Source organism: Podarcis vaucheri (assembly GCF_965113315.1).
Source record: "Podarcis vaucheri genome assembly, chromosome: 15".
Lineage (NCBI taxonomy): Eukaryota > Metazoa > Chordata > Lepidosauria > Squamata > Lacertidae > Podarcis > Podarcis vaucheri.
Window position 1 is genome coordinate 29,705,167 of NC_138753.1, and position 23,461 is coordinate 29,728,627.

General features: G+C 52.5%; 1 protein-coding gene across 4 annotated transcripts; it reads left to right on the plus strand.

Annotated features, from left to right (window-relative positions):
* Nucleotides 1-168: 168 nt before the first annotated feature.
* Nucleotides 169-23,450, plus strand: SIDT2 (SID1 transmembrane family member 2). Of its 4 annotated transcripts, XM_082200281.1 has the most exons (27): nucleotides 169-548; nucleotides 2,983-3,104; nucleotides 3,470-3,634; nucleotides 4,454-4,499; nucleotides 5,069-5,170; nucleotides 5,282-5,365; nucleotides 6,097-6,196; nucleotides 6,932-6,997; nucleotides 7,644-7,737; nucleotides 8,281-8,345; nucleotides 10,284-10,355; nucleotides 10,623-10,697; nucleotides 10,975-11,022; nucleotides 12,262-12,380; nucleotides 12,863-12,936; nucleotides 13,165-13,231; nucleotides 13,516-13,589; nucleotides 14,079-14,202; nucleotides 15,692-15,809; nucleotides 17,059-17,195; nucleotides 18,034-18,142; nucleotides 19,178-19,254; nucleotides 19,563-19,609; nucleotides 20,160-20,265; nucleotides 20,807-20,917; nucleotides 21,547-21,660; nucleotides 21,956-23,450. In XM_082200281.1, exons 1-27 carry the CDS (start codon nucleotides 354-356, stop codon nucleotides 22,016-22,018), a joined length of 2,574 nt encoding a protein of 857 aa, XP_082056407.1. In that variant the 5' UTR covers nucleotides 169-353; the 3' UTR covers nucleotides 22,019-23,450. The 4 variants fall into 4 exon arrangements, with proteins under 4 accessions (XP_082056407.1, XP_082056408.1, XP_082056409.1 ...); XM_082200282.1 differs by lacking the exon at nucleotides 10,975-11,022; XM_082200283.1 differs by lacking the exon at nucleotides 10,284-10,355.
* Nucleotides 23,451-23,461: the final 11 nt, after the last annotated feature.

Below are 23,461 nucleotides of genomic sequence, written 5' to 3' on the forward strand. Positions count from 1 at the left end.
TTCGTCTGCAGCCGGCATCCTGCCCGGGCTGTGCCATAGGCAGGGCAGCAGCGGCCGTCCGGCTCCTGCCCCTTTAAGGAGGAGCGTCCTCGGAGGTGACGTCACGGCCCGACCGGCCCGAGTGTTTACCGCGCGGCCTCGAGCCAGTCGCGAGCGCGGCGAAGTAGCGAGAGGAGCCTTAAAGGGGCCGCGCTTGCCTCTCGCCCCGGGGGGAGGCCCGTCCTCGGCCTGCTGCGGGAGCCCCGACGCTTAGCGACGGGCATGCTGGCTCCAGCCGCCGCCGCCCCCACCTGCTGCTCTTCCTCCTCCGTCCCCGTCAGCCGCTGCCGCCGCCCGCCTGCCGGGCTGGGGCCATGCTAGGCCCGCAGGGGGCGCCCCGTCTTCTCCTGCCGCCGCTGCTGCTCCTGCTCTTGCCAGGGTCGGAGGCGGCGGCCGGCAAGAAGACCGTAGTGCAGAAGGAGGCCGACTTCGACAAGCCCTACACGGACGCCGTCAACGGCGAGCTGCTCAACATCTACGCCTTCAACCACACCGTCACCAGGAACGCGGTGAGCAGCCTCTGGGCATGTGCAGAGGGCGCCCTTGCAGGGCAGTCTGGAGCCCCACCCGGGAGGGGGCGCTGCTGGGCCGCCCAGTTTCGTACACCGCTTGGGAAGGGACGGAGCCCCCCTACCCGCCCTTGTCCCTGTGCGGGAGAAAGGCTGGGCATTGTGAGGGTACCGGGGGAAGGCAAGTATAAATGAGGATGCTTTGGCTCTCTTGGGCAAGGCAGTCCCCTTTCGCATACCCGCCCGCCCAGCTGCGAAGTGCAAGCGCTTTTGGAAAGGACCCAGGGAAGCCCTTGCTTGTCTAAGCCGAGAGGTCTGCGAGAGAGCCACGTCCTCTTCCGCCCCACCTTATCCTTATTTGTTTACAGTCAGTCATAAGGCTGTTTGGGTGCCCAGCCAGCAGCGATTTCTGCCCTTCTTCCGCACTTGTGGAACTCACAGAATTGTAGAGTTGGGAGGGACCCCTGTGGTCATCTAGCCCAACCCCCTGCAATGCAGGGATCTCAGCTAAAACAACCATAGCAGATGGCCATCCAACCTCAGCTTAAAAAAGTCCAAGGAAGGAGAGACCACAACCTCCAACGGCTCTTACTGTCAGAAAGTGGTTTTCCTGATGTTTAGCTGGGATCTCCTTTCTTGTAACTCGACCAGCCTCAAGTTCCTAGATCTCAAGGAAAGGCATCTCTGCCCAGCAGAGCTGTCCCTCTCCAGAGCTGCGCCTCTACAGCTTAAACTCCCTTTGTCCCCAAAGGTGTGTCAAAGGTGAGATGAGCTGTAAGATCTTCTTGGCAGACCTTTGGCCTCCAGGTGGCACCAGGGAATTCTCACTCTGTGCTTTGTGATCTGGTGTGACACTTTGCTGGGTTGTGGCACTTCAGCCTGTTTGTTCTGGGCAGTTGGCCTTTGTATCCACGGCCTCCCAAATTAGGAGCCAAGAAGGTAGAGGGCAAAGGTGGATATCCTTATTCACCAGCAGCAGCTCCCAAGTCTGGAGGATGCATAGAGCCCACAACCCCACCTGCCAGCTGTTGTTTTCCAGGTGAAAATCCACCTGCAACGTCATTCCTGTCTCATCACCTAGTGCAAGTGTACAGAAGGATCATGTCCCTCCTTAAAGCAGCCACTGGGAGGGGTGTGGCTTAAAGGTCTGCGTCATCAGCACTAAGTTGAGTTCCTGCTCCTGGTGCTAAACTTAGAGAGAGAAGTTTTTCTACACTTAAACATGGCAGCCCAGGAAACAATACTTATTTAAATTCCTAGGCATGCCACTGGGTTCCTTTGGGAGGAAGAGAGTGGAATATAAATTTAACAAAACAAATATAAAGTTAAAGAAAAGGGGGGCTGGCAGTCCTGTGCCAAAACTGAAAATGTTGTTCTGCTCTCCCTTGGCACCAGTACAAATCATTCAGTACCAGCACAGGCAGGTGCCCAAGGTTATTATTTCACACACACAGGCACCTCACTCCTTCCAGTGCAGTTTTCTTGGCTTTCAGTCAGCTGTTATATTATTGCCTCCCCTTCCCTGCTCCCCGCAAGTTATGAGGATCCTGTAGGCAAAAGCCAGCCTCCTTCTGCAACAAGGTGCAGGGTCATAGCTCAGTGGAAGAGCATCCGCTTTGCATGCAGAAGGTCCCAGGTTCAGTCCCCAAGGGACCTCCAGGTAGGGCTGGGAGATATTCCTGTCTGAAAGAGACACTGTTGGTCAGAGTAGAGAACACTGAGCTGTTCCTAGCTGCTGGGAGTGCCTAGTAAGGGGTCTCTAGACTCCATGCCAGCAAGAATGCAAGGCCTCTTTTTCTCTTCCTGGGTCTGGATTGTTGAGAAGAGGGCTTGTCATAGGCTAGTCCAGGAGCAGCTCCCCACTTCCTGACTCCTCCTTGGCTTAGGGTCACCTCTCCTTGGTCAGTGTGTCTGAGATGCCAGGGCAGCCTTTCCTGGGGTGCAGCAGAGCCCGACACTTTTCTGCTCCTGAAACGGTCCCCCCTTGTTCTGCTCAGTCCTCCCTGTGCCAGGAAAGGTGTAGAATCCGTACCTCACTGCAGAGTAACAATGACGGGTGGCCTCTGCACATCCTAGGACCTTTGCAGGGGGCCGAAGATGTATTTATTGAGCAACCCAAGCCTTCTTTTCTTTTTGACAGATGGGAGCACAGACCAGGTCTGAGCTCTTGCGCAGACCTTTAGGGGAGTTGACCCGGGCGGCTGGCTGCAGAGTGCTTTCTTGGGCACCTGCCAGCCAGACTCATTAGCATCATTAGCTGTCTGCTGTCCTTTGCAACTAGTGGCCTCATGGGTGCCTTTGGTGGGTGGGAGGAGAAAGAGAGAGCAGGCAAAAGGTCCGAGGTGAGACATGCTTGGCTCTGCCTCCTGCCCCCTGTTTGCTGGACTGCTGCATCCTGAGCCAAACCCAAGATCTCTTGTTCTCGCCCCTGCAGACGGAGGGAGTCCGGGTGTCGGTGAACGTGCTCTCAGAGCTGAAGGAGACGCCGGTGCTCTTTGTGGTCAGGCAGAAGGAGGCCGTGGTGTCGTTCCAGGTGCCGTTAATCCTCAGGGGCCTGTGAGTATCTCTGTGTGATGGACAGGCTCTTCTTTGCCCAAGTCTTCTTGGCAGGCCCTTGGGGGTGGCCTCTTCCTGGCTGGAGGGATGCAACAGTGAAACATCCTCCGTCCCAGCCACCATTCCCATTGGGGGCCCTGTGGTCTGGCTCTTCTTACCTGGTGGCTACCCTTAGCCAAGGACAAGGTGACTGTGGGCCTGAGACCAGCTAGGTAGAAGGATGCTGATGCCAGGTGGGAGTTCTGCTCCTTCCGAGCCACAAAGGTCTCGCTCAGACGGGGCTGTTGGGTATTTGAATCGGACTGTGCTTGGGTGCCCCTGGTTGGTGTTCGCCAACGCCCCTTCCTTCTGCCTCGGGCCTCCAGGTACCAGCGGAAGTACCTCTACCAAGATGTCAGCCGCACACTGTGCCAGCCTCAGACCAAGAGTGAGGTGGAGATGCAGTTCTTCTACGTGGATGTTTCCACGCTCTCCGTGAGCAACGCCTCCTACCAGCTGCAGGTCACTCGTGTGGATAACTTTGTGCTCAGGTGAGCAGCCTCTGACCTCTGGGGCTTGAAGCAGCCGAGGAGCCGGCTGCTTGTCCTGGCAGGTCCTCTTTGGCTGAAGACCAGGCCCAGGAGTAGGTGAGGTTGTGGTGGGAGCAGCAACGGTGCCATTTGCTGGGTGCGGAATGGGAAATAAGATACAGAAAAGTGCAGGTTGGGGGAAACGAAGGGAACACAGGCCCAGACACTAAAGGTGTGAAGGGGATCACAAAGTTCCTCTGAGCGTGTGCAACATTCTGCCCCCTCCCAAACCTTTAGGTAAAGTTAGGGGACTCACTTAGAGGTTGCAGCTTTCAGGCCAACACAAACTTGGCTCCTCCAGCCGCTATAAGTGTGTTCCCTATAGTTGTTGTTCCACCAACAAACACACACACTGCACACACTGCTTTGTGGTTTTTCTCTACAAGAGGTATGTAACTTTTAAATGTAAAGGTACCCCTGACCGTTAGGTCCAATTGCGAACGACTCTGGGGTTGCGTGCTCATCTCGCTCTATAGGCCGAGGGAGCTGGCGTTTATCTGCAGACAGCTTCCGGGTCATGTGGCCAGCATGACTAAGCCGCTTCTGGCAAACCAGAGCAGCGCACGGAAACACCGTTTACCTTCCTGCCAGAGTGGTACCTATTTATCTACTTGCACTCTGACGTGCTTTCGAACTGCTAGGTGGGCAGGAGCTGGGACCGAACAACAGGAGCTCACCCCGTCACGGGGATTCAAACTGCCAACCTTCTGATCGGCAAGCCCTAGGCTCTGTGGTTTATGAAACAATTTAAGTCTTTCCTTTTCTTATTCCCTAACACAGGACCAATGAGCACTTCACCTTCAATGCCACGGCAGCGCAGCCACAGGTGAGTTCTCTCTGTAAGGGTGAAGAATAGAGAGGGCACCAGATGGTAATTGCCAGAAGGAAGGCCCATTGGACTGAGGTTTCATTTATGAATCACAGACTTGTGGGTGGCTCTGCATCTGGTTGTGACGTGGGAAGAGCTTGTGCTGGTTTGTAATACCTCAGAAACAGTGGCTCTGATGTTGTTGTTGTGGGAATGCAGGAATCTCTTGCCCAGCAAGCTCAAGATTGTCTCCCCGGAAGCAGAGAGAAAGTTATTTTTAAGAACGTGGCCATTAATATCCCAGGAGTAGAGATAGCCCAGTTAGTAGAGCAAGAGACTCTTAATCTCAGGGACATGGGTTCAAGCCTCACGTTGGGCAAAAGATTGCTGCCTTGCAGGTGGTTGGACTAGATGACTCTTGGTGTCCCAACTCTACAACCCTATGATTCAAATTTCTGAGCTGCAGCTGATTGTGCTATTTTGGGGGAGGGGGCACGCTAAAGGAAGGTAAAAGGGTGTTGGGGTGGGCTTTACGCCTTCCAGCGGCTGCATGTGGCTTCTTAACGTCTCCCTCTTCTCCTGGGCAGTATTTCAAGTATGAGTTCCCGGAGGGTGTAGACTTCGTGATAGTGAAGGTGACCTCTGCCATGGCCTTCCCCTGTTCTGTCATTTCCATCCAGGACATCTTGGTAAGTGAGATGGGTGGTTAGACCAGGGAGGGCATATTTTTTTCATGAAGGATCCTGCCTTTTTTGGAGCAGTGGAGTGGCTGACCCTGCTTCCTTCCTTCCTTCCCTCAGTGCCCTGTCTACGACCTGGACAACAATGTGGCCTTCATCGGCATGTACCAGACCATGACCAAGAAGGCAGCCATCACTGTGCAGGTACCGGACTCAGGCTAGGAGCTGCGCCAAGTGCAATCTGAGCCCCGTAGAAGCGGCCAGGCTGGCTTCCCCGTTGCTTCTGGTGTCTGGTAGCATCAATTAGCAGATGGTTGCAGTGGTGTCGCTTGCGCCGGGGAATATTATCCGTGCCCTTGGTGCTCCCGAGGAAGTGATGCTTGTTTAAGAGAAAACTGATTCTTTGGGTGCTTTGTGTGGCAGGCACGATGCCTCTGCCTCGGTGGCTGGCAAATAACAGGGGTTCACAGCCCTGGTCTGGCCTCAAATCCTGCCATCAGTTGGTCTGCCACTCACTAGGAACATCTTAGGGTGGTGTATGTGTGTATATAGGTAAAGGTAAAGGGACCCCTGACCATTAGGTCCAGTCGTGACCGACTCTGGGGTTGCGGCGCTCATCTCACTTTATTGGCTGAGGGAGCCAGCATGACTAAGCCGCTTCTGGCGAACCAGAGCAGCGCACGGAAACGCCGTTTACCTTCCCGCCAGAAGGTATACCTATTTATCTACTTGCACTTTGACGTGCTTTCGAACTGCTAGGTTGGCAGGAGTATATAGGTATACATATGCGTATATGTATATGCTCTCAGAAGAGCCCAGATGCCCCACAAGGGAGTCCTTTTAGTGCCTGCTAGCTGGCACAATGTCATGGAATTTCTGCAGCCCAGGGAAGACGGTTCCTGATGCTGCTCTTCCACCCTCTTGTTAACTTCCAGAAGAAGGATTTCCCCAGCCACAGTTTCTACGTGGTGGTTGTGGTGAAGACAGAAGACCAAGCATGTGGTGGGCCGCTGCATTACTACCCCTTTTCCAAAGGTACAGAGGTGGGAGTTCGGGGATGGGGTGAGGGCTTCAACAGAGATGATGCCTGTGTTTTGGGTTTTTTGCCCTGCCACTAGGGGGCCGCCATGGCAGAATCCCAAAGAGACAGCGACTGGGTGGTGGGGTGTTCTGTGAGTCTGGCATGTTTCTATATCACTTTTTGTTATAATTTGCTCTGGGAGACTTTTGTTGCCAAATAAACACTTTGCATGCAAATACAATTAAACAATGCCACGAAGTGATTCGGAAGAAAGTGCTAAGGTGAGCTAACAATAGATCCTTTGAAAACTACTGGAGATTTATTTTTATTTTTGAGAGGGAGGAATAGAGATCTTATGTTGTACATGTGCAGCAAATTATCTGCGCATTGACCCCTGCCCTCCTTAAGCGCAAACTCAAGCCTCTTCCCCCTTCCCTTGGACTAGGAGGCATCCTGCTGCAGGACTGTTTGAAGAGCCCTTTCAGGGATCTGTATATAACCCTTTTTTAATTAACCTCTTACATTGTCAACCCCTATGTAGACCATGAATCACAGTGCAGTACGTTCAGAAGAAGGAGTCCCATGCTGACTCGAAAGGGTAAAATAGTGGGTAGTGTCTGGTTGTAGAAAGCGACCAAGAGAAAGTATTGCATCCTGCCTGCTGAAGAGATCCATCCTGCCTGCAGAAAAATAACCATGGACTGTGCTGCTTTCTTACCTGGCTAACCCTGGTCTTCTTGTCCATTCAGACGAACCTGTTGACCAAGGCAACCGCCAGAAGACCCTGGACGTGGTGGTATCGCCAGCAGTCACTTGTAAGTAGCCCTGGGTGTCAGCTGCACCCATTTGAATGGGTGAGGGAGCACAGGGAACAGCCCTGATTGGAGACACCAGGTTTTTGAACCGCTAGGGTTTTGAACCGCTGCCACTCAGCTTTGAAGGGCTGCTGCAAAGAGCATGAAGTGTATCTGTTTTCTGTTGATCCACTGGCTAGGACCCCCGACTGGTGGCTTCAGATCACCCACAAAACGATTTAGTCTAAACGTTAGGAAGAATTTCCTGATGCCTCAGAAGGTGGTGGACTCTTGAGCAGAGGCTGGATGGCCACTTTCTCCTCCTCCTCCTCTCAGGGATGCTGTCGGCAATGGGTTTTCCACATCAGCAACAGAGGGTTGAGCTGGATGCCCTTTGAGGTCTGCTCCAGCTCTGCGATTCTGTGTAGCCCCCGATTGTGTACTGAAGGGGCAGGAATTTTGCATGAGAGTGACTTAATTCCTGCACCAGACATTTTCACTGGGCTATTTTCCATAAGATGGAGGTAAGCGGCAGAGAACGGAAGACAGCCTAGGTGGACCTAAGCAGGCATCCCACCTGTGCTTGGAAACAGGACTTTAAAGTTGTCAGCTCCAGCAGCAGCTGCTGCACATCTACAAGGTCTTCCTCTTTCCCCCTTCCCTGCAGCACAGGCCTATGTGAGTGGGATGTTATTCTGCCTTGGAGTTTTCCTCTCCTTCTACGTCCTGACGGTCCTCATCGCCTGCTGGGAGAACTGGAGGTGAGTCCTACCTTTGCACCCATAGGTGGTGTGGCTCTCTCCTTCCTTTGCAGAAAGGCCGGTGCTCCTGCCATGCAGGTGGTCAGCAACACGACTGTCCATCAGCCCGGGATACGGGTCCTTCTTACCATCTGCCTTCCTAAGGTGTCCCAGAATTCAGTGTGCGGCTTGGCTGGCTTGCGAGAGCCATCTGGAAGAATAAATTTCCCTGCTTTCTATTTGGTGTCTGGATTGACGTGTGGCGGGGCACTCCTGCTTTGCAGCGGTGTTATGAGCTGAAATAGCCCTCTCACCCCAAACGGTACAGGTTTCCTGTGACTCCAGGCTGATACCATCCTATGTACCTCCTGAAATCACCTCCTTTGGGGCAGAACTCTCCACAAGAGTCCTGTGGAGCCCCTCTTCCAGAGGGACAAAGGAACCATCCAGCCCACTTCTACCAGAGCCTCCGCCTACTCCCTTCCATGTACTTTTTGGTGGGGTGGAGAGTCTTTTTCTCTGTGGATGAGGCAGCTGCCTGAGGCACTCTTCATTACTTTATAGGCAACAGAAGAAGAAGAAGCAACTGGGACTGTTGTCTGCCATAGAAACACCCAGTACTGAAACTGGTAGGTGAAGTCTGTGTGTGTTGTGGGCTAGGAGCCAGGGTGGTTCTTGCTCCATGCCGTAATGCTACAATTTCTGCGTGTGACACCTTTTGTGTCCACCTGTGCAATTGCCTGCGGATGTACTTTCACTCAGCATCAACGTGTCATACCATCTCTGTTAATTCATAGCCTTCCACGTGATCATGCCTCATGGCAATGTACAACATACAATAAAAACAACTAAAAACACCCCCCCAAAAAAAAAAATGTTAGCAGGTAACTTTAAAAACAAAGTAAAGTAGACATTCATGACAGAGACCTCTTTATCTAGCTGGGAAAGCCTGTCAGAACAATAAGGTCTTCAGTTGTTTATGGAAAGTGCTGTTAGCGGGTGTCTGTCATATCTCAACAAGGATTCAACTTGAACAGGGGCAGCAACACCAAAAGCCCTGCTCTGAGCTACTGAGGAAGGGGCTTCTGGTTTTTCTGGGTCTCCCCCCCCCCGTAGAGCTTTTGATGGATCAAGAGATCTTTGAGCAAGGGGGAAGGCAACGGTGATGGCGAGTGGGATGTTTGGGGAAGGGGGATGTCAGAAGCACAAGGGGAGGATACTGGAGCCATGGGCAAAAACCTCTGGTTCCAAAACTGCCTGCAAAATCAACGAGATCTAGTACCCATTTTTCCCTCAAAAAAAAGGGGGGGAAGAGAACTGAGTTGCTATGGAAGTCCAAGCTTGTCACAAGACTCAAGTTCCCACTCAGCAGTCCACGTTTGTGCAATTTCAGTTGTCTAAATCTTCAACCTTGGGTCCCCAGATGTTGGTGGACTTCAACTCCTAAATCGGCTCATCCAGTTGCCATGGATGATGGGAGTTGTAGTCCAGCAACGTCTGGCAACCCAGGGTTGAAGAAGGCCGGCCTGAATGGCCGTGGACTGCTTCAGCATTTGGATGGGAGCCCTTCTTGTTGCCTGCCGCTTCCGGCTCTTTCACAGCATGGGAGATCTGCACTGGCCAGCTGCTGTGTCCCCCCCCCCCTTGCCAGAGTCAGCTCAGGCTTTCCAGGGGCACCTGCTGTGGCTTGGGGGGGCAGTTGTGGCGTAACACCCCTTGGCAATTAAAGGTAAAGGTAAAGGGACCCCTGACTGTTAGGTCCAGTCGCGGATGACTCTGGGGTTGTGGCGCTCATCTCTCTTTACTGGCCGAGGGAGCCAGCGTACAGCTTCCAGGTCATGTGGCCAGCATGACTAAGCCACTTCTGGCGAACCAGAGCAGCATACAGAAACGCCGTTTACCTTCCCGCCAGAGCGGTACCTATTTATCTACTTGCACTTTGACGTGCTTTCGAACTGCTAGATGGGCAGGAGCAGGGACCGCGCAACGGGAGCTCACCCCGTCGCGGTGATTCAAACCGCCAACCTTCTGATCAGCAAGCCCTAGGCTCTGTGGTTTAACTCCCAGCGCCACCTGTGTCCCCCTTTGCCAATTAAAGTTTGGGTGTTTGCATCAGTAACTCTGTCTCTTTTTCCCTTTTTCTCTCTTGCTTCCCTTCCTCCTTTTTCTGGGGCACCTCGTGCTCAGCTTCTCTCCTTGGTAAGCACCAAACACCTCCTCCTTTCTCTTAACTTCCAAGCAAAGGATTCCCCCTCAGCCTTTTTGTTCCCTTTGCCTTGAGGGGGGTGTCAGGTCCAGGTGGGCTCTGAGGTTCTACCCTAGACAGGAACCTCCGGAGCCATGGACCGGGGCTGCATCTGGTTTATACCTCTTTGAAGAGACCTCCCTGATTGGGCGGCGAAATAAAAAATGGGCGACCTGTTCGCTCTGCCTCCTCTTCCCCAAACCTTTCCCTGATTCAAGACTGAGCCAAGGAGGAGTTGGCACCTTCGCCTGCCCACTGCACCTGCTCTGCTCCTGCCCACCCCCGTTCCCCGCGGTCACTGTCTGCTGATGGTTTGTTGCAGGGCATCCCCACATCACCCCAGACTCCTTCCTGGGGCGCCAGCCTTACAACGGCTACAGTTATGGTTCCTTTGGTGAGTCCCAGGTGCAGATGGTGCCTCCCCCCTGAAGCCCCTCACCCCACCTGTGCTGCAGGTATAGATACCAGGCCTAGCCTTTGGGAACTGCTGTGCCTTGTTTGTCCAGGAAACCTGGTGGTGCAAATGAGCAAGACACTTCAAGGGGGTGGAAGGGAGGGAATTGCCGCCGCCACCTCTCTTGTGATCACCTGAGAGGTCTGAGCCTTGCTGCGCCACTCACTCTGTTTTGCCCCCTCCCTGCCCTCCCAATTGCTGTTGCAGACAACGGTTCTACGGCCAGCACAGAAAATGTCACCGATAGCCTGCTGTCCACAGAAGCATCCTACAGTTACACAGGTGAGCTGCTTACCTGGACAGGTGGGAGTCGGGGGGATGCAGAGACCAGATTCCTTCTCTCAAGTGCCTGGGTTTTGCATGCTTGCATGGTGGGAGGCAGCCGGGTACCCCAAGAAAGTGGGCACACAGGGTGAGCCGGGCTGCTGGGCCTCGTGGATGTTCGGGCCTTGCGAACCGCTTCGGGGGGAATGTTCCTGGCTTGTTGGTTGTTGTTGGCATTTCTGTGGCGGGTCCTGAGAGCTAACTCCTCTGTGTAACTCTTTCCTTTCCTTTCAAGGGCAGGATACCTGTCAGCACCGCCAGAGACACTGGGCCATTGCAATGGGTAGATGCTGGCAGAGAGAGAAATTGCCAATCATTTCACAATCAGGCATGGCGTTCCTGGCACCAGGCTTCCTCGACCAGGAAAGTTAGAGGGCATTTTGGCCAGGCACCTCTGCTGCATTCTGTGCTCTTTCTGTGTTATTTCAAAATCAATTTCTTGCAAGAGAAATGCGGCTGGTGAAATCGCAAATATGGAGCTCAATTTAAAACATGGATAAGAAGTGATGGGGCTACACGCTGCCTACTCCTGACAATACAAATCCTAGCAGTGGCTGCTTAGTCGTGCAAGGAACACAGTCCAGGCTGAGTCCTGTTGGGCAGCCAGGAGGGAGCTCAAGAGGGGTCGAGCTTTGCTCTCCTCTGGCCTCCCTGGGGAGCAGAGGTGCAGGCAGACTCACATGCAGGATTCGGGTTGCTTTGCAGCTTCTCCTCCACCAGCTTGGAGATACAAAAATATACTTACAAAAATGAAGCACGGAAGATGCAGTCGGCTGGCAAAGATGCTCCCTGGAACCAGGAATGTGATGCAAAGGCACAAACCCCAGCCCCCTCCCCAGTTCTCCCTCTTGAGCTCCCTGTGGCTTTCTGAGGGGCTGCAATAGCGGGAGAGAGGGGTCATGCTTCTTCTTCTTCCACCACCGCCATCCAGCAACAGGGATTCCTGTGGTTTCCCTTCAAGCCTTGTGGGCTAATTTGGATTGTAAGGATGAGGCCACTTACTCTCAGAAAGCTCACAGCGGAGGGGTGGGTTAATCTGCATGATTCAAACTCCCACACCAGGCAATTGCATGAATCAGGTGCGTCCAGGACAGGTGATTGCTGCTCCTGGGGAGGGAGAAGGGCCCGAGCTCGCCATGGGGGCAGGAGAAGCAGGTGGCAGAGCACAGCATGTTGAGAGTCTTTCCTGACACTCCTTGGCCTACTTTGGGCAAGGCAGCTTCTTGGCCCCGTAGCTGCCCAGGTGTCTGAAGACCCCCTACACTGAGCTGTCTGCTCTGCAGAAAATGAGGCAGCCAGGAGGTCCATTACATTGCTAATTCAATGGCCCGGGGCTGATCTGACCTGTTGCCTTTTGGCCGTGAAGGCTGCCAGACGCTTCCCCAAAACTAAATTGTGTTGGGCTGAATTCCCCCTCCTACACACACACACCTGGGGTCGGGGTTTGTGTGTGCGCCTGGCAGACCAGCTGGCCACGCCTGTCCGTGCCTTGTCAGTCATGCTGCCCCCTCTCTGCCCACAGATCGCTCCCTTGAGAACATGGCGGGGCGGCCACGGCTCGACTCGCTCAGCTCCGTGGAGGAAGACGACTACGACACGCTGGCCGACATCGACTCGGACAAGAACGTCATCCGCACCAAGGTGCCTTGCGCTGGGGAGCAGGAAGGCATGGGAGCCCAGAGTCTCCCTCTGCCATTGCCAGCCAGTTCTGTCTGCCTGCCAGTGCCGTTCATCTGCCCTGTGTGTTGAGGGTAGAAGTGGTGCTTCCCTTGCTTGCCATTTAGAACAAGCCAGAGAGCCACAGGCTGTGGCGAGGGAGGGAGGAAACACAGGAGGAAGTGGGGCTGAGTGAGCAGCACATGGCTTGACTTGCTTGCTTGAGACACCCAGAACGATCTGCAGGTGGCTCTTGATTTCTAAGGCTCTCTTGGGCTTTACCTGCAAGTTGGGTTGGACTGGGGGGAAAGGGATCAGACAAGATGAGCGGGGGTCAAAGCAGTCTCAGGGTCTGGACATGCCGACCTTCCTTGTAGCCTCACAGGTTATCTTTCTATGGGGGGAGGAAGTGGCCGTTCCCAAGGAGACCCACAGTTCACCCCGCTTCTTGCATCTTCTCATTGCAGCAATACCTGTATGTGGCGGATCTGGCCCGCAAGGACAAGCGGGTGCTGCGGAAGAAATACCAGATTTACTTCTGGTAAGAGAGGAGAAGGATATGGGGGGGGGCTGTGCCCCACCTGTACTGGGGGCTAGCTCTGCCTTCTATCCATCAGTTCTGGGTAAAAGGGGCAGCCTGGCGTGGTGGCTGAGTGGACCTGCATGGCCGCCAGTGGGTCAACAGAGAGCCCACCTATTGCTTCATGGTGGAAATAAATTGGGGGTGTGGGACGCACATATGTCCCCTTACCTCTGGTGTCTCCTGCAGGAACATAGCCACCATCGCCGTCTTCTACGCTCTGCCCGTCATCCAGCTGGTCATTACCTATCAGACCGTAAGTGGGTTTCTTTCCTGGGCTTCTTTCCATGTGCTATTGATAGCCACCTGGCCATCTAGGTGCTATGTTGTCCCCGAAAGCTTGGTCTACCCATTTGCCCTCGTCTGGGCTGGAAAGGTTGGCTTTTGCCCCAGCCCAGCTCTGAGCACCTAGTGCCTTCTCTGTGCTGGTGTGAGCCGGTTTCCCCGGATCTGAGCTCTGCTAAAAGGGGCAGTGGACTGCCAAGCCAGCCCCCACAGTTGGGTCCTCTGCAGTGCTTACCTCCCCTTTCTCGTTGGCAGGTGGTGAACGTCACCGGGAACCAAGATATTTGCTACTATAACTTCCTGTGCGCCCACCCACTGGGCAATCTCAGGTAGGAGCAAGGGTCACGCAGCATCCATCGTTCTGCCCGGACACTGAGGTCCAGCGCCGAGGGCCTTCTGGCGGTTCTCTCGCTGCGAGAAGCCAAGTTGCAGGGAACCAGGCAGAGGGCCTTCTCGGTGGTGGCACCCGCCCTGTGGAAAGCCCTCCCACCAGATGTCAAAGAGAACAACAACTACCAGACTTTTAGAAGACAACTGAAGGCAGCCCTGTTTAGGGAAGCTTTTAATGTTTAATAGGTTATTGTATTTTGGTGTTCTGCTGGAAGCTGCTCAGAGTGGCTAGGGAAACCCAGCCAGATGGGCAGGGTATAAATAATTAATAAATTATTATTATTATTATTATTATTATTATTATTATTATTATTATTATTTTATTAATTATTAGCGTCCTCTTCCCTGGGTCAGGGACTCCAGCAGAGCCTCTCTGGCTTTTGCCCACTGTGTCTTGATGCGGACCTGCCTTGCTTTCCTCTCCCCAGCGCCTTCAACAACATCCTCAGCAACATGGGCTACATCCTGCTGGGGCTGCTCTTCCTGCTCATCATCCTGCAGCGCGAGATCAACTACAACCGGGCACTGATGCGCAATGACCTGCAAGCTGTGGTGAGTCGCGATGGGAGGATCTGGAGGGTGGTTTCAGTCCCCCGGAGCCTCGACACCAGGCGCTGCACCCTCATTTGCCTCTCCTACCCTGGAACGCCTTTTTCTTCCTATCCCAGATCCCTAGTCTTAGAGGTATATTCAAGAGGTGGGTGGCGCTGTGGGCTAAACCACAGAGCCTAGGACTTGCCAATCAGAAGGTCGGCGGTTCGAATCCCCGTGACGGGGTGAGCTCCCGGTGCTTGGTCCCTGCTCCTGCCAACCTAGCAGTTCAAAAGCACGTCAAAGTGCAAGTAGATAAATAGGTACCGCTCCGGCGGGAAGGTAAACAGTGTTTCCATTCGTTGCTCTGGTTTGCCAGAAGCGGTTTAGTCATGCTGGCCACATGACCCAGAAGCTGTACGCTGGCTCTCTCGGCCAATGAAGCGAGATGAGCGCCGCAACCCCAGAGTTGGTCACGACTGGACCTAATGGTCAGGGGTCCCTTTACCTTTTTATGTTCAATGCAGAGTTAAGAACAAAGGCAAAGGGTGAAACCGGCAGAAACAACATTCACAGCAGCATTTTATTTATTTGCTAGGGGCTGTCATCCTAGCCCACAGACAAGTACAAATGTAATATAGGGAGATAAGAAATGTATCGGCTCCTGTTCGAAATTCAACATTTCCCCACCAATTTAAAATCCTATAGAAATATAAACAGTGAAGTGCAAGTCACAGCAAAATATTATGTCTATCTTTTCATAGCCTCACCTGTAGTTTTATAAACCATTTTATGTGTCAATATGAATGGAAGTTGTTAATGTTGCAGTTGTTGTATAAGGGATTGTTAATTTTGACCTGAGTGTAATTGAAATTATTAAGATTTTGGCACACAGAAATAAAGTAAATAATCAAACCATCAGTTCTAGCATGCGGGGAGCCACCTAAATTATATAGTTTGGTATCTGCATGATTGGCATTAGTAATTAGTATTATAATGAGGCTATTACTGGATTGTAATTGAAAACTAATAATTTTTTTTATCAAAAAATAAAAATAAAAATTGAGGGTGACAGCAGCTGTAAAAATACATCAAATCAATGAATCATAGCTAGCCGTACCAGGAAGGTGTGGTTTATGAACTTTAGCCTACACTGACCAATGTTGTGGGACTACGGCTCCCATCAACCCCAGACAGCATGGTCATATGATACTGGGGCTGATGGGAGTTGTAGTCCAACAGCATCTGGAACAGGTTGGCACACAAACATGCAAACTTGGGGGAACTACGTTCTCTTCCCTTCTCCCTGGCTTGCTGTAGTTGTGCAGAGAGTTCTGCTCTACTCGCCACCACTTCCCAGCCCCTTTTTCTCTCCGGTAGACGGGGGCACAGTCGACCATGACCTAGGGAGTCAATGGGAGCCAAAAGGGCTGCAGCTGAATGCCAGCTTGCAGGTGAAGCCACTGCCCAGCTTCTCTCTGAAACTCTCTGCTCCCTTCTCTTTTCCTAGGAATGTGGCATCCCTAAACACTTTGGCCTCTTCTACGCCATGGGCACTGCCCTCATGATGGAGGGGCTGCTCAGCGCCTGCTACCACGTCTGCCCCAACTACACGAACTTCCAGTTTGGTGAGTGTCGCCTGGGAAGTGGGGCAGGACCGGAGGGGAGGGGCTGCCTGCACCTGGCCGATCAGGCATCCCCAACCTGGTGCCCTCCATCCTGCTTCCAACTGCAACTCATAGCAGGCCCAGCCAGCATGGAGGGCACCAGGTTGGGAAAGGCTGGGCTTCACAGTCCAGGGGCCATGGAGAACTTGCCAGAGGAGCCCTGCAGAAGAACGTGCAGCAGGTGCCCTGCCTTGTACGTCTGGGGAAAACGTGTACAAATAATGATATTAGGGGCAGCCCCTCTGCCCATGTGCCAAGTGCACTTTGCTTGCCCCTGAGTAGCCACCTGTTGCATGAAATTTTATGATGATTTAGTTAAATACGTTAAGTAAATTAATTGGAAAAAGCTTGCAATTACCACATAGGCTAAGGATTAAAACATGTAATGTGAAGAATTACTGTATTTTTCGCTCTATAGGATGCACTTTTCCCCCTCCAAAAATTAAGGGGGAATGTGTGTGCGTCCTATGGAGCAAATGCAGGCTCCTTGGCTTCAGCGATAGCAACACGAAGCCTCCGAAGTGCAGAGGGAGCGCTCCTTCCATGCTCCGGAGGCTTTGTGTTGCTTTCACTGAAGCCTGGAGAGTGAGAGGGGTTGGTGCACACTGACCCCTCTTGCTCTCCAGGCTTCAGGGATAGCCACCTGAAGCCTTCAGAGCGCAGTGTGAGTTCCTGCTGCGCTCCGCAGGGTTCAGGTTGCTTTTGCTGAAGCCGGGAGAGCAAGACTCTCCAGGCTTCAGCAGAGAGGGAGAGCTGCGCAGCGCCCCTTCAGCCAAGCGGGAGGAGAAATGGAAGGGGCTCCGTTTCTCCTACCGCTTCGCTGAAAGGGTGCTGAGCAGAGAGGGGGAGAATTTCTTTTTCTTGTTCTCCCCCTCTAAAACAAGGTGTGTCCTATGGTCCAGTGCGTCCTATAGAGCGAAAAATATGTTTAATGCTGAATGGATAAGACAGAAATATGTTAAGTGACTAGGTTAATTATATAAGAATTTTGATTTGAAAAACCGTTAAAATGATATATATTGAAATTCAACTAGGGGGATACGAGGAAGTCACTCAACAATGTTATTAAGATTAGTTTGAATAAGGTAATGATTTATGTTTGTTTGTTTGTTTGTTTGTTTGTTTGTGTGTTTTATAAGTTGTGAGAATCAATAAAAAAATAGGGGAAAAAATAATGAATAGCCACCTGTTGCTGGTCTCTTGCTTGCAGACACCTCTTTCATGTACATGATCGCCGGCCTCTGCATGCTGAAGCTGTACCAGAAGCGGCACCCCGATATCAATGCCAGCGCTTACAGCGCCTATGCCTGCCTGGCCATTGTCATCTTCTTCTCGGTCGTCGGGGTGGTGAGTGGCGATGGGAAGCCTCCAGAGCTCCATGCGGGAAGGAGGGAGGCAGGCCTGAGCTGGGACAGTGGCCTTCCCAACCCCCGGGGGCTGGTGTCCTGTTGGCCCGCATGGGTCTTTTCATTCTTCCTTTTCGTGGGTTTTTGCAAACAGCGTTGTCCCTCTCCGGTGTCCCTCAAATTCCTCGGTGGCCTTTACGTATTGGCAAAACGTTTCAGATTTGTTTTAAAAACAAAATCACAGCAGTGAACCAGGAAAGGAAAGCCTTTCCCGCGATTATTACGCTTGAGAAGTACAAATCGGGGGATTTGGTGCTGTGGGTTAAACCACAGAAGGTCGCGGTTCAAATCCCTGTGATGGGGTGAGCTGCCGTTGCTCCTGCCAACCTAGCAGTTCAAAAGCACGTCAAAGTGTAAGTAGATAAATAGGTACCACTCCAGCGGAAAGGTAAACGCCGTTTCCGTGCGCTGCTCTGGTTCGCCAGAAGCAGTTTAGTCATGCTGGCCACATGACCCGGAAGCTGTACGCCGGCTCCCTTGGCCAATAAAGTGAGATGAGTGCCGGAACCCCAGAGTCGGCCACGACTGGACCTAATGGTCAGGGGTCCCTTTACCTTACCCTTCAGGAAAGGACGTTGCAGAAACCGCTTTCTGCTCCTCTTACACCACAATTTCCTCTTAGAATAGTGGGGAAACCCCGACATCCATTGAAAGGAGGGAGGAGGCAGAAAGGAGACTTCCTGTCTTGCCTTCTCAACCCACTCACTCCCCCAGCCTTGAATTCAGTATCATGGCCCCAGCAAATGGCGTGATGCACCCCTTTCTCCCCTGTCTCCCAGGTCTTCGGCAAGGGCAACACGGCTTTCTGGATCGTCTTCTCCGTCATCCACATCCTCTCCACTCTGCTGCTGAGCACCCAGCTCTACTACATGGGCCGCTGGAAACTGGGTGAGTTCTGCCAGCCCTCATTTTTTAATGATAATATATTTTTATTGAATTTTCTGTTGCACAATTTCAAACGAATATTTTACAAACTTTAAAAATATCCCGTGGCTTTCCTTCTTCTCTTTCCGTGGTTCATTTTACGTATCCTATATCCCTGCATATTTTAGTATAACCATTCAAATCAATTTTCCACTTTTACATCCATCAAAGAATTCTTTACTGACTCTATTTAACTTATCTTAATGCTGCCAGCATTTTCAGCTGTCGGCACTTACTTTCCATATACAGTGGAACCTCGGGTGTACTCAATAAATGTTTTCCAATCTTATTTAAACGCATGTTCTTGTCTCTTATTCAATATGTTAAATCTGCAAGTTGTGTGTATTCTGTCAACTTAAGTTGCCAAGCCTCTTGAGTTGGGACCTCGCTCACTTTCCATTTTGGGGCTAACAAAACAACGGGCATAAAAAAGAATAAGAAATCAAGACAGCAAACTTTTTATAAAAGAATGGAAATGGTTTATTGAATATTTACAGATAAATTGCAAACAGGTAAAAACATTGGCAGGATTATTGTAATAACCTGCAGTTACATAAGAATATACCTGTATATTTAAAGTAGATAATTAAATGAGTAAATTAAATGAATTTGGATATGCAGAAGAAATTTTAAAAACTAAATTTAAGGAACCGCAGAAAGAGAGAGAAGGAGGTCAAACTTTGAAATGTTAAAAAGATTGTAAAAGTAATGAAATGTATAAACTTGAAAAGTATAAATAAAAAATTAAAAACAAAAACAAAAACGGGCATACATAAATAACCTTTTCTGACACCTGGGAATTTCATTCTGGGTTATCCCCAGAAAAAAGGACTCTGGTTTTTTGGGGAGGAGGGCGCATGAGAGAAATCTTGTGGCTGATTACGTAAACGTGTCCTCTGCCTGCTTCCCAGGAGTGGCCTCCTGCCCACACCATGTCAGCCCACAGGGCAGGGTGCATTCCTGGGTCCACGTAGCTTTAACATGTCTCTCTCTCCACAGACTCTGGGATCCCACGCAGGATCTTGCACGTGCTTTACACGGACTGCATCCGCCAGTGCAGCGGGCCTATGTATGTGGTGAGTAAGGCTGGATCTATACTGATGAAAAAACAACGCTATAAAATCTCTCGTTGCAAAATTCCGTTGGCGACATATCACTGCTCTACAGCACCACCTGGTGTCACAAGTTTGTAGTGCAGTTGTAAAAATACAATTGACACGTGTAGCTAAGTCCTCTTAAGTGTGGCTGGCTCTCTCCTGGAAGGATTGCAGGAGCTGTATGAAAACTTCCCCTCCCTCTCGCTGGGCTAGGGCCCCCGTGGGTGCTTTGCTGGCCTCTGTTGCAGATGCTAATCCCCATTGCCTCCCTCTCTTTTCCTCCACAGGATCGAATGGTGCTGCTGGTGATGGGCAATGTCATCAACTGGTCTCTGTAAGTCAGGGTTGGTGGGCAGGGCAGGATCCAACTGGGCAGAGAGGATTACCAGCCAGTCAAGGGGCAGGAGGGGGGTGTATTTATATCAGATTAGGCAAGAGTCACAGGGCCTTTTCTCTGGTGATGCTGTGGGAGATGGGCTCCCTCTGCTCTTTCTAAAGGGAGGTTAGCAAATATCTTTTTTTTTTTTTAAGAAAAAGATTCAGCTCGCTTTTAACACATGGCCTTCTAACATTATGGGATTTGTGTTTTCCTTCGGGCTGCTCCTAGTCTCTGAATGTTTCATGCGAACAGCTCCTGCCTTATTCAGGTTTTAGGTCTGCTGTTTTTATTGTGCGTGTGCGTTTTAAATTGAATTTGCACTTACACGTGGCGGGACAGAAAGGCAGAACAGCAACAAGAGTGACACATTATCATAACAACAATGGCAGGAGTGGGCCTCTCAGGCTGGCAGAGGCCTCCCCCCCCCCCCGGTGGCCTTGCAGGGCCCCCAGTTGTGGTCCTTGAGGAGTCACCCTCCCGCTTGACAGCCTCCTTTTCCCCGCAGGGCTGCTTACGGCCTCATCATGCGGCCCAACGACTTTGCCTCCTACCTTCTGGCCATTGGCATCTGCAACCTGCTCCTCTACTTCGCCTTTTACATTATCATGAAGGTGCTGCCTGTAACCCGACTTGGCTCTTGGGGGCGGCCGGGGCCAGCTTCTCTCTGGGCGGAATATAAATTGCATAAATAATAATATCGAGGGGGTGGGGGTTCCCATTCAGAGGCGCTAGTTCGCAAGGACAATTGTGGGTGGAGTTGTGTCCATGATGAAAGGATGTCAGGACGTACCCAGTACCAGTCCCCAGCGTGGGGCTGCTTCCACCTTCCTTCCCCTCCGTGGCAGGAGGAGGAGCCGCCGGCCACTGAAACTGTGCCACGCTCAAACTCCTTTGCCCCCTGATTTTTTTTGGACTTTGGGGGGGTCCCCCAAAAATTATTGTATGTGAGCCAAAAGGATTTGACCTTCATGAGTTGGCGCCCCTGCTCCCATTTATTATGGTGGGGTAGCTTCCTGCTAGATTGAAGCCCCTCTGTGCTCCTTTTGTCTGTGAATTCAGTACATCCGCAATAGCAACCAAGAAAGTTGGGATTTCCACCTCCCTCCCTCCCTTCCTCAACTTTGTTTCTGATCAGCTTTCCTTGCCCTGCAGCTCCGGAGTGGGGAACGCCTCAAGCTGATCCCCCTGCTCTGCATCGTTTGCACTTCCGTCGTCTGGGGCTTTGCCCTCTACTTCTTCTTCCAGGGGCTGAGCACCTGGCAGGTGAGCCATTTCCCCACCCTCCATATCCTCAGTTCCCGCACAGGCTTGTCCCGAACCGCCCACGTCAGAGCAGACCTCTGAGTAGCGAGTTGAAGGAGCTGCACTTATACAGTGGTACCTCGGGTTACAGACGCTTCAGGTTACAGACTCCGCTAACCCAGAAATAGTACCTCGGGTTAAGAACTTTTATTCAGGATGAGAACAGAAATCGTGCTCCGGCAGCGTGGCAGCAGCAGGAGGCCCCATTAGCTAAAGTGGTCCTTCAGGTTAAGAGCATTTTCAGGTTAAGAACGGACCTCCGGAACGAATTATTTCTTAACCCGAGTTACCGCTGTAAAAGGCTTTAGAAAAGGTCTCATGCAGAAGATGCATCGCTGCCCTGCATTGCTGTTTGGTTAGGGCAGCCTTAGCCTTAACCGTGGCTCCCTCTGTACCTTTTGGGACTACAACTCCCATCAGCCCCATGCAGCGGCCTGGCAGTTGCATCCCCAGACCTCTGGAGGGCGCCAGTTAGGGGCAGACTGGGTTGGAGCTTGTTGGGTGGAGGACAGATGAATCCAGCGCAGACTGCGCAGACCGCCTGCCTCCTGCCAAGCATCACAGACTTCCTTGTCGCTCACCCTCCGCAGAAAACGCCGGCCGAGTCCCGCGAGCATAACCGGGACTGCATCCTGCTCGACTTCTTTGACGACCATGACGTCTGGCACTTCCTCTCGTCCATTGCCATGTTTGGCTCCTTCCTGGTAGGTGGCGTGGGCCCAGCTGGCCTGGCAAGGGGCGGGAAATAGCAGCACCCAAACGGTGGTCTCCAATGCCAGCTGCGCCGAAAGGGCCAGCAAATACTGGCGAGCAGGGAAGAATCTGGAGGGAGGTTCGCCAAGGCGGTGCGGGCCGGGGCGAAAGCAGCACCCTGCACTCACGTACTCCCCCTTGCACGACAGCACAAAGCTACCTTCATTTCTGGGGAAGGAGAGGGTGGGCTTTTAAACCACCGCCCACCTCCCCAACCTGACCCTGCCTCCCTTCCTCTTGTTGTAGGTATTACTGACTCTGGATGATGACCTCGATTGTGTCCAGCGTGACAAGATCTATGTCTTCTAGAGGCCAGGATTCCCCAGCAAGGGGGGAACGAGGCCTTTCCTGCCTGGTGGCTTGGGACAGGCCTTGCAGAGGCGTCTGGCTGGAGCCAGGATTTGCAACAGGCCTCCCTGCCCGTTCAAATGCATTGTGAAGATGTCACCTTTGGCAGAGCCTGCAGGAGCAACCTAGGCTGACGGTGGGGGGCACACCCTCTTTCAGTATTTGAGCCTTCACGGTGCTGGATGCCCCGGGCAACTTGGGGCAGCTTTGAATGTTGCCTGTCTTGCATTTCCAAGAGCTCTGGATGCCTGGCAGGCTCCGGCCGGGTCGCTTGGTCCTGCTGCTGCGCCAGGTTTTCAAGAGAATCGGCACCTCGTTGGCTGCCAGCCTCTGAGGGTTGGCCTATGTGCCCACTGACTCCCCTGGGCATGGCCTGGGTCAATAGGGAAATGATAGGTTTCCCCCCTGCCGCTGCCTCCTCCTCCTCCTTAAAGGGGTGGGGGCTTGTTGTTAGAGGCCAAACTGGGGTCTTGCACTTCCAGCACGGGGCTCGGGAGAGGGTCTGGCAGCAGCTCCTAGGTAAGGGGGCTGGCAGGAGCCTGCCTTGGGGCCCTCGCCCTGGAAGCTCTGCACCCGCCCATTGCCTCACGCACATTTCTGCCCACCCTGAGTTAAGCACATCTTCGCCCTCTGCAGCTGAGGCCACGTTGCCTCCTATCTCTGGACAAAGACTTCTGACCTCCAGGACGCTGCCACAACCGGTGTGATCTTCCTTCCAAGCGCGGCCTTTCTGAGGGGCGGGTGGTGCTCAGCGGGGCCCCTCTTGCCAACTAGATGCCACTGCCCTTGCTCTGGGCCACTGCCATGCCCAGGAGGAAGGGGGCGCCGTTTTCTCTCTGTTCTTAAAGCACACACGGCATTGGGGAGGGGGCTCCCTTCAGTGCCTAACTAAAACTGGGGCGGCAGGTTGGGCTCTGTCTCCTTGTCTCCCCTTCCGCCTGCCGCTGGGCGGGCCTTGGCAGCTGCGTCGCCCCCTGACGGTTTACACTGCACTGCCTGAAGATGTTTGCTCCTTTTTACTCTTGTTTTCTGCTCAGACCTAGAATCCGATCCAGGAGGCCTCTCTCCTCTCATTGTTCCTTACGAGCTGCCCAAAGTAGCCGTACGAATAACAGTTATGGGTGGCTGCTCCGGGCTGCAAGCCAAAGGGCTCCTTCAGTGGCTGGGGGGAGGCCCCCACCCACTGCACTGCTGGGGGAAGAGCCTTCCCCCCCCCAAAAAAAAATAGCAATGAGAAGGGCCTCCTACATTCGTCCATTCCTGGTTATTGATTGTGAGTTTGTTTGTTTTTTAACCACTATTCGTGTAAGACGTTGCAGAACAAAATGACCGTTTTCATTTCTTACGGATTCTGCTGCCAAATGCAAAGAAATAAACAAAAGCCTTGCTTTGCTCCTTTGTGTA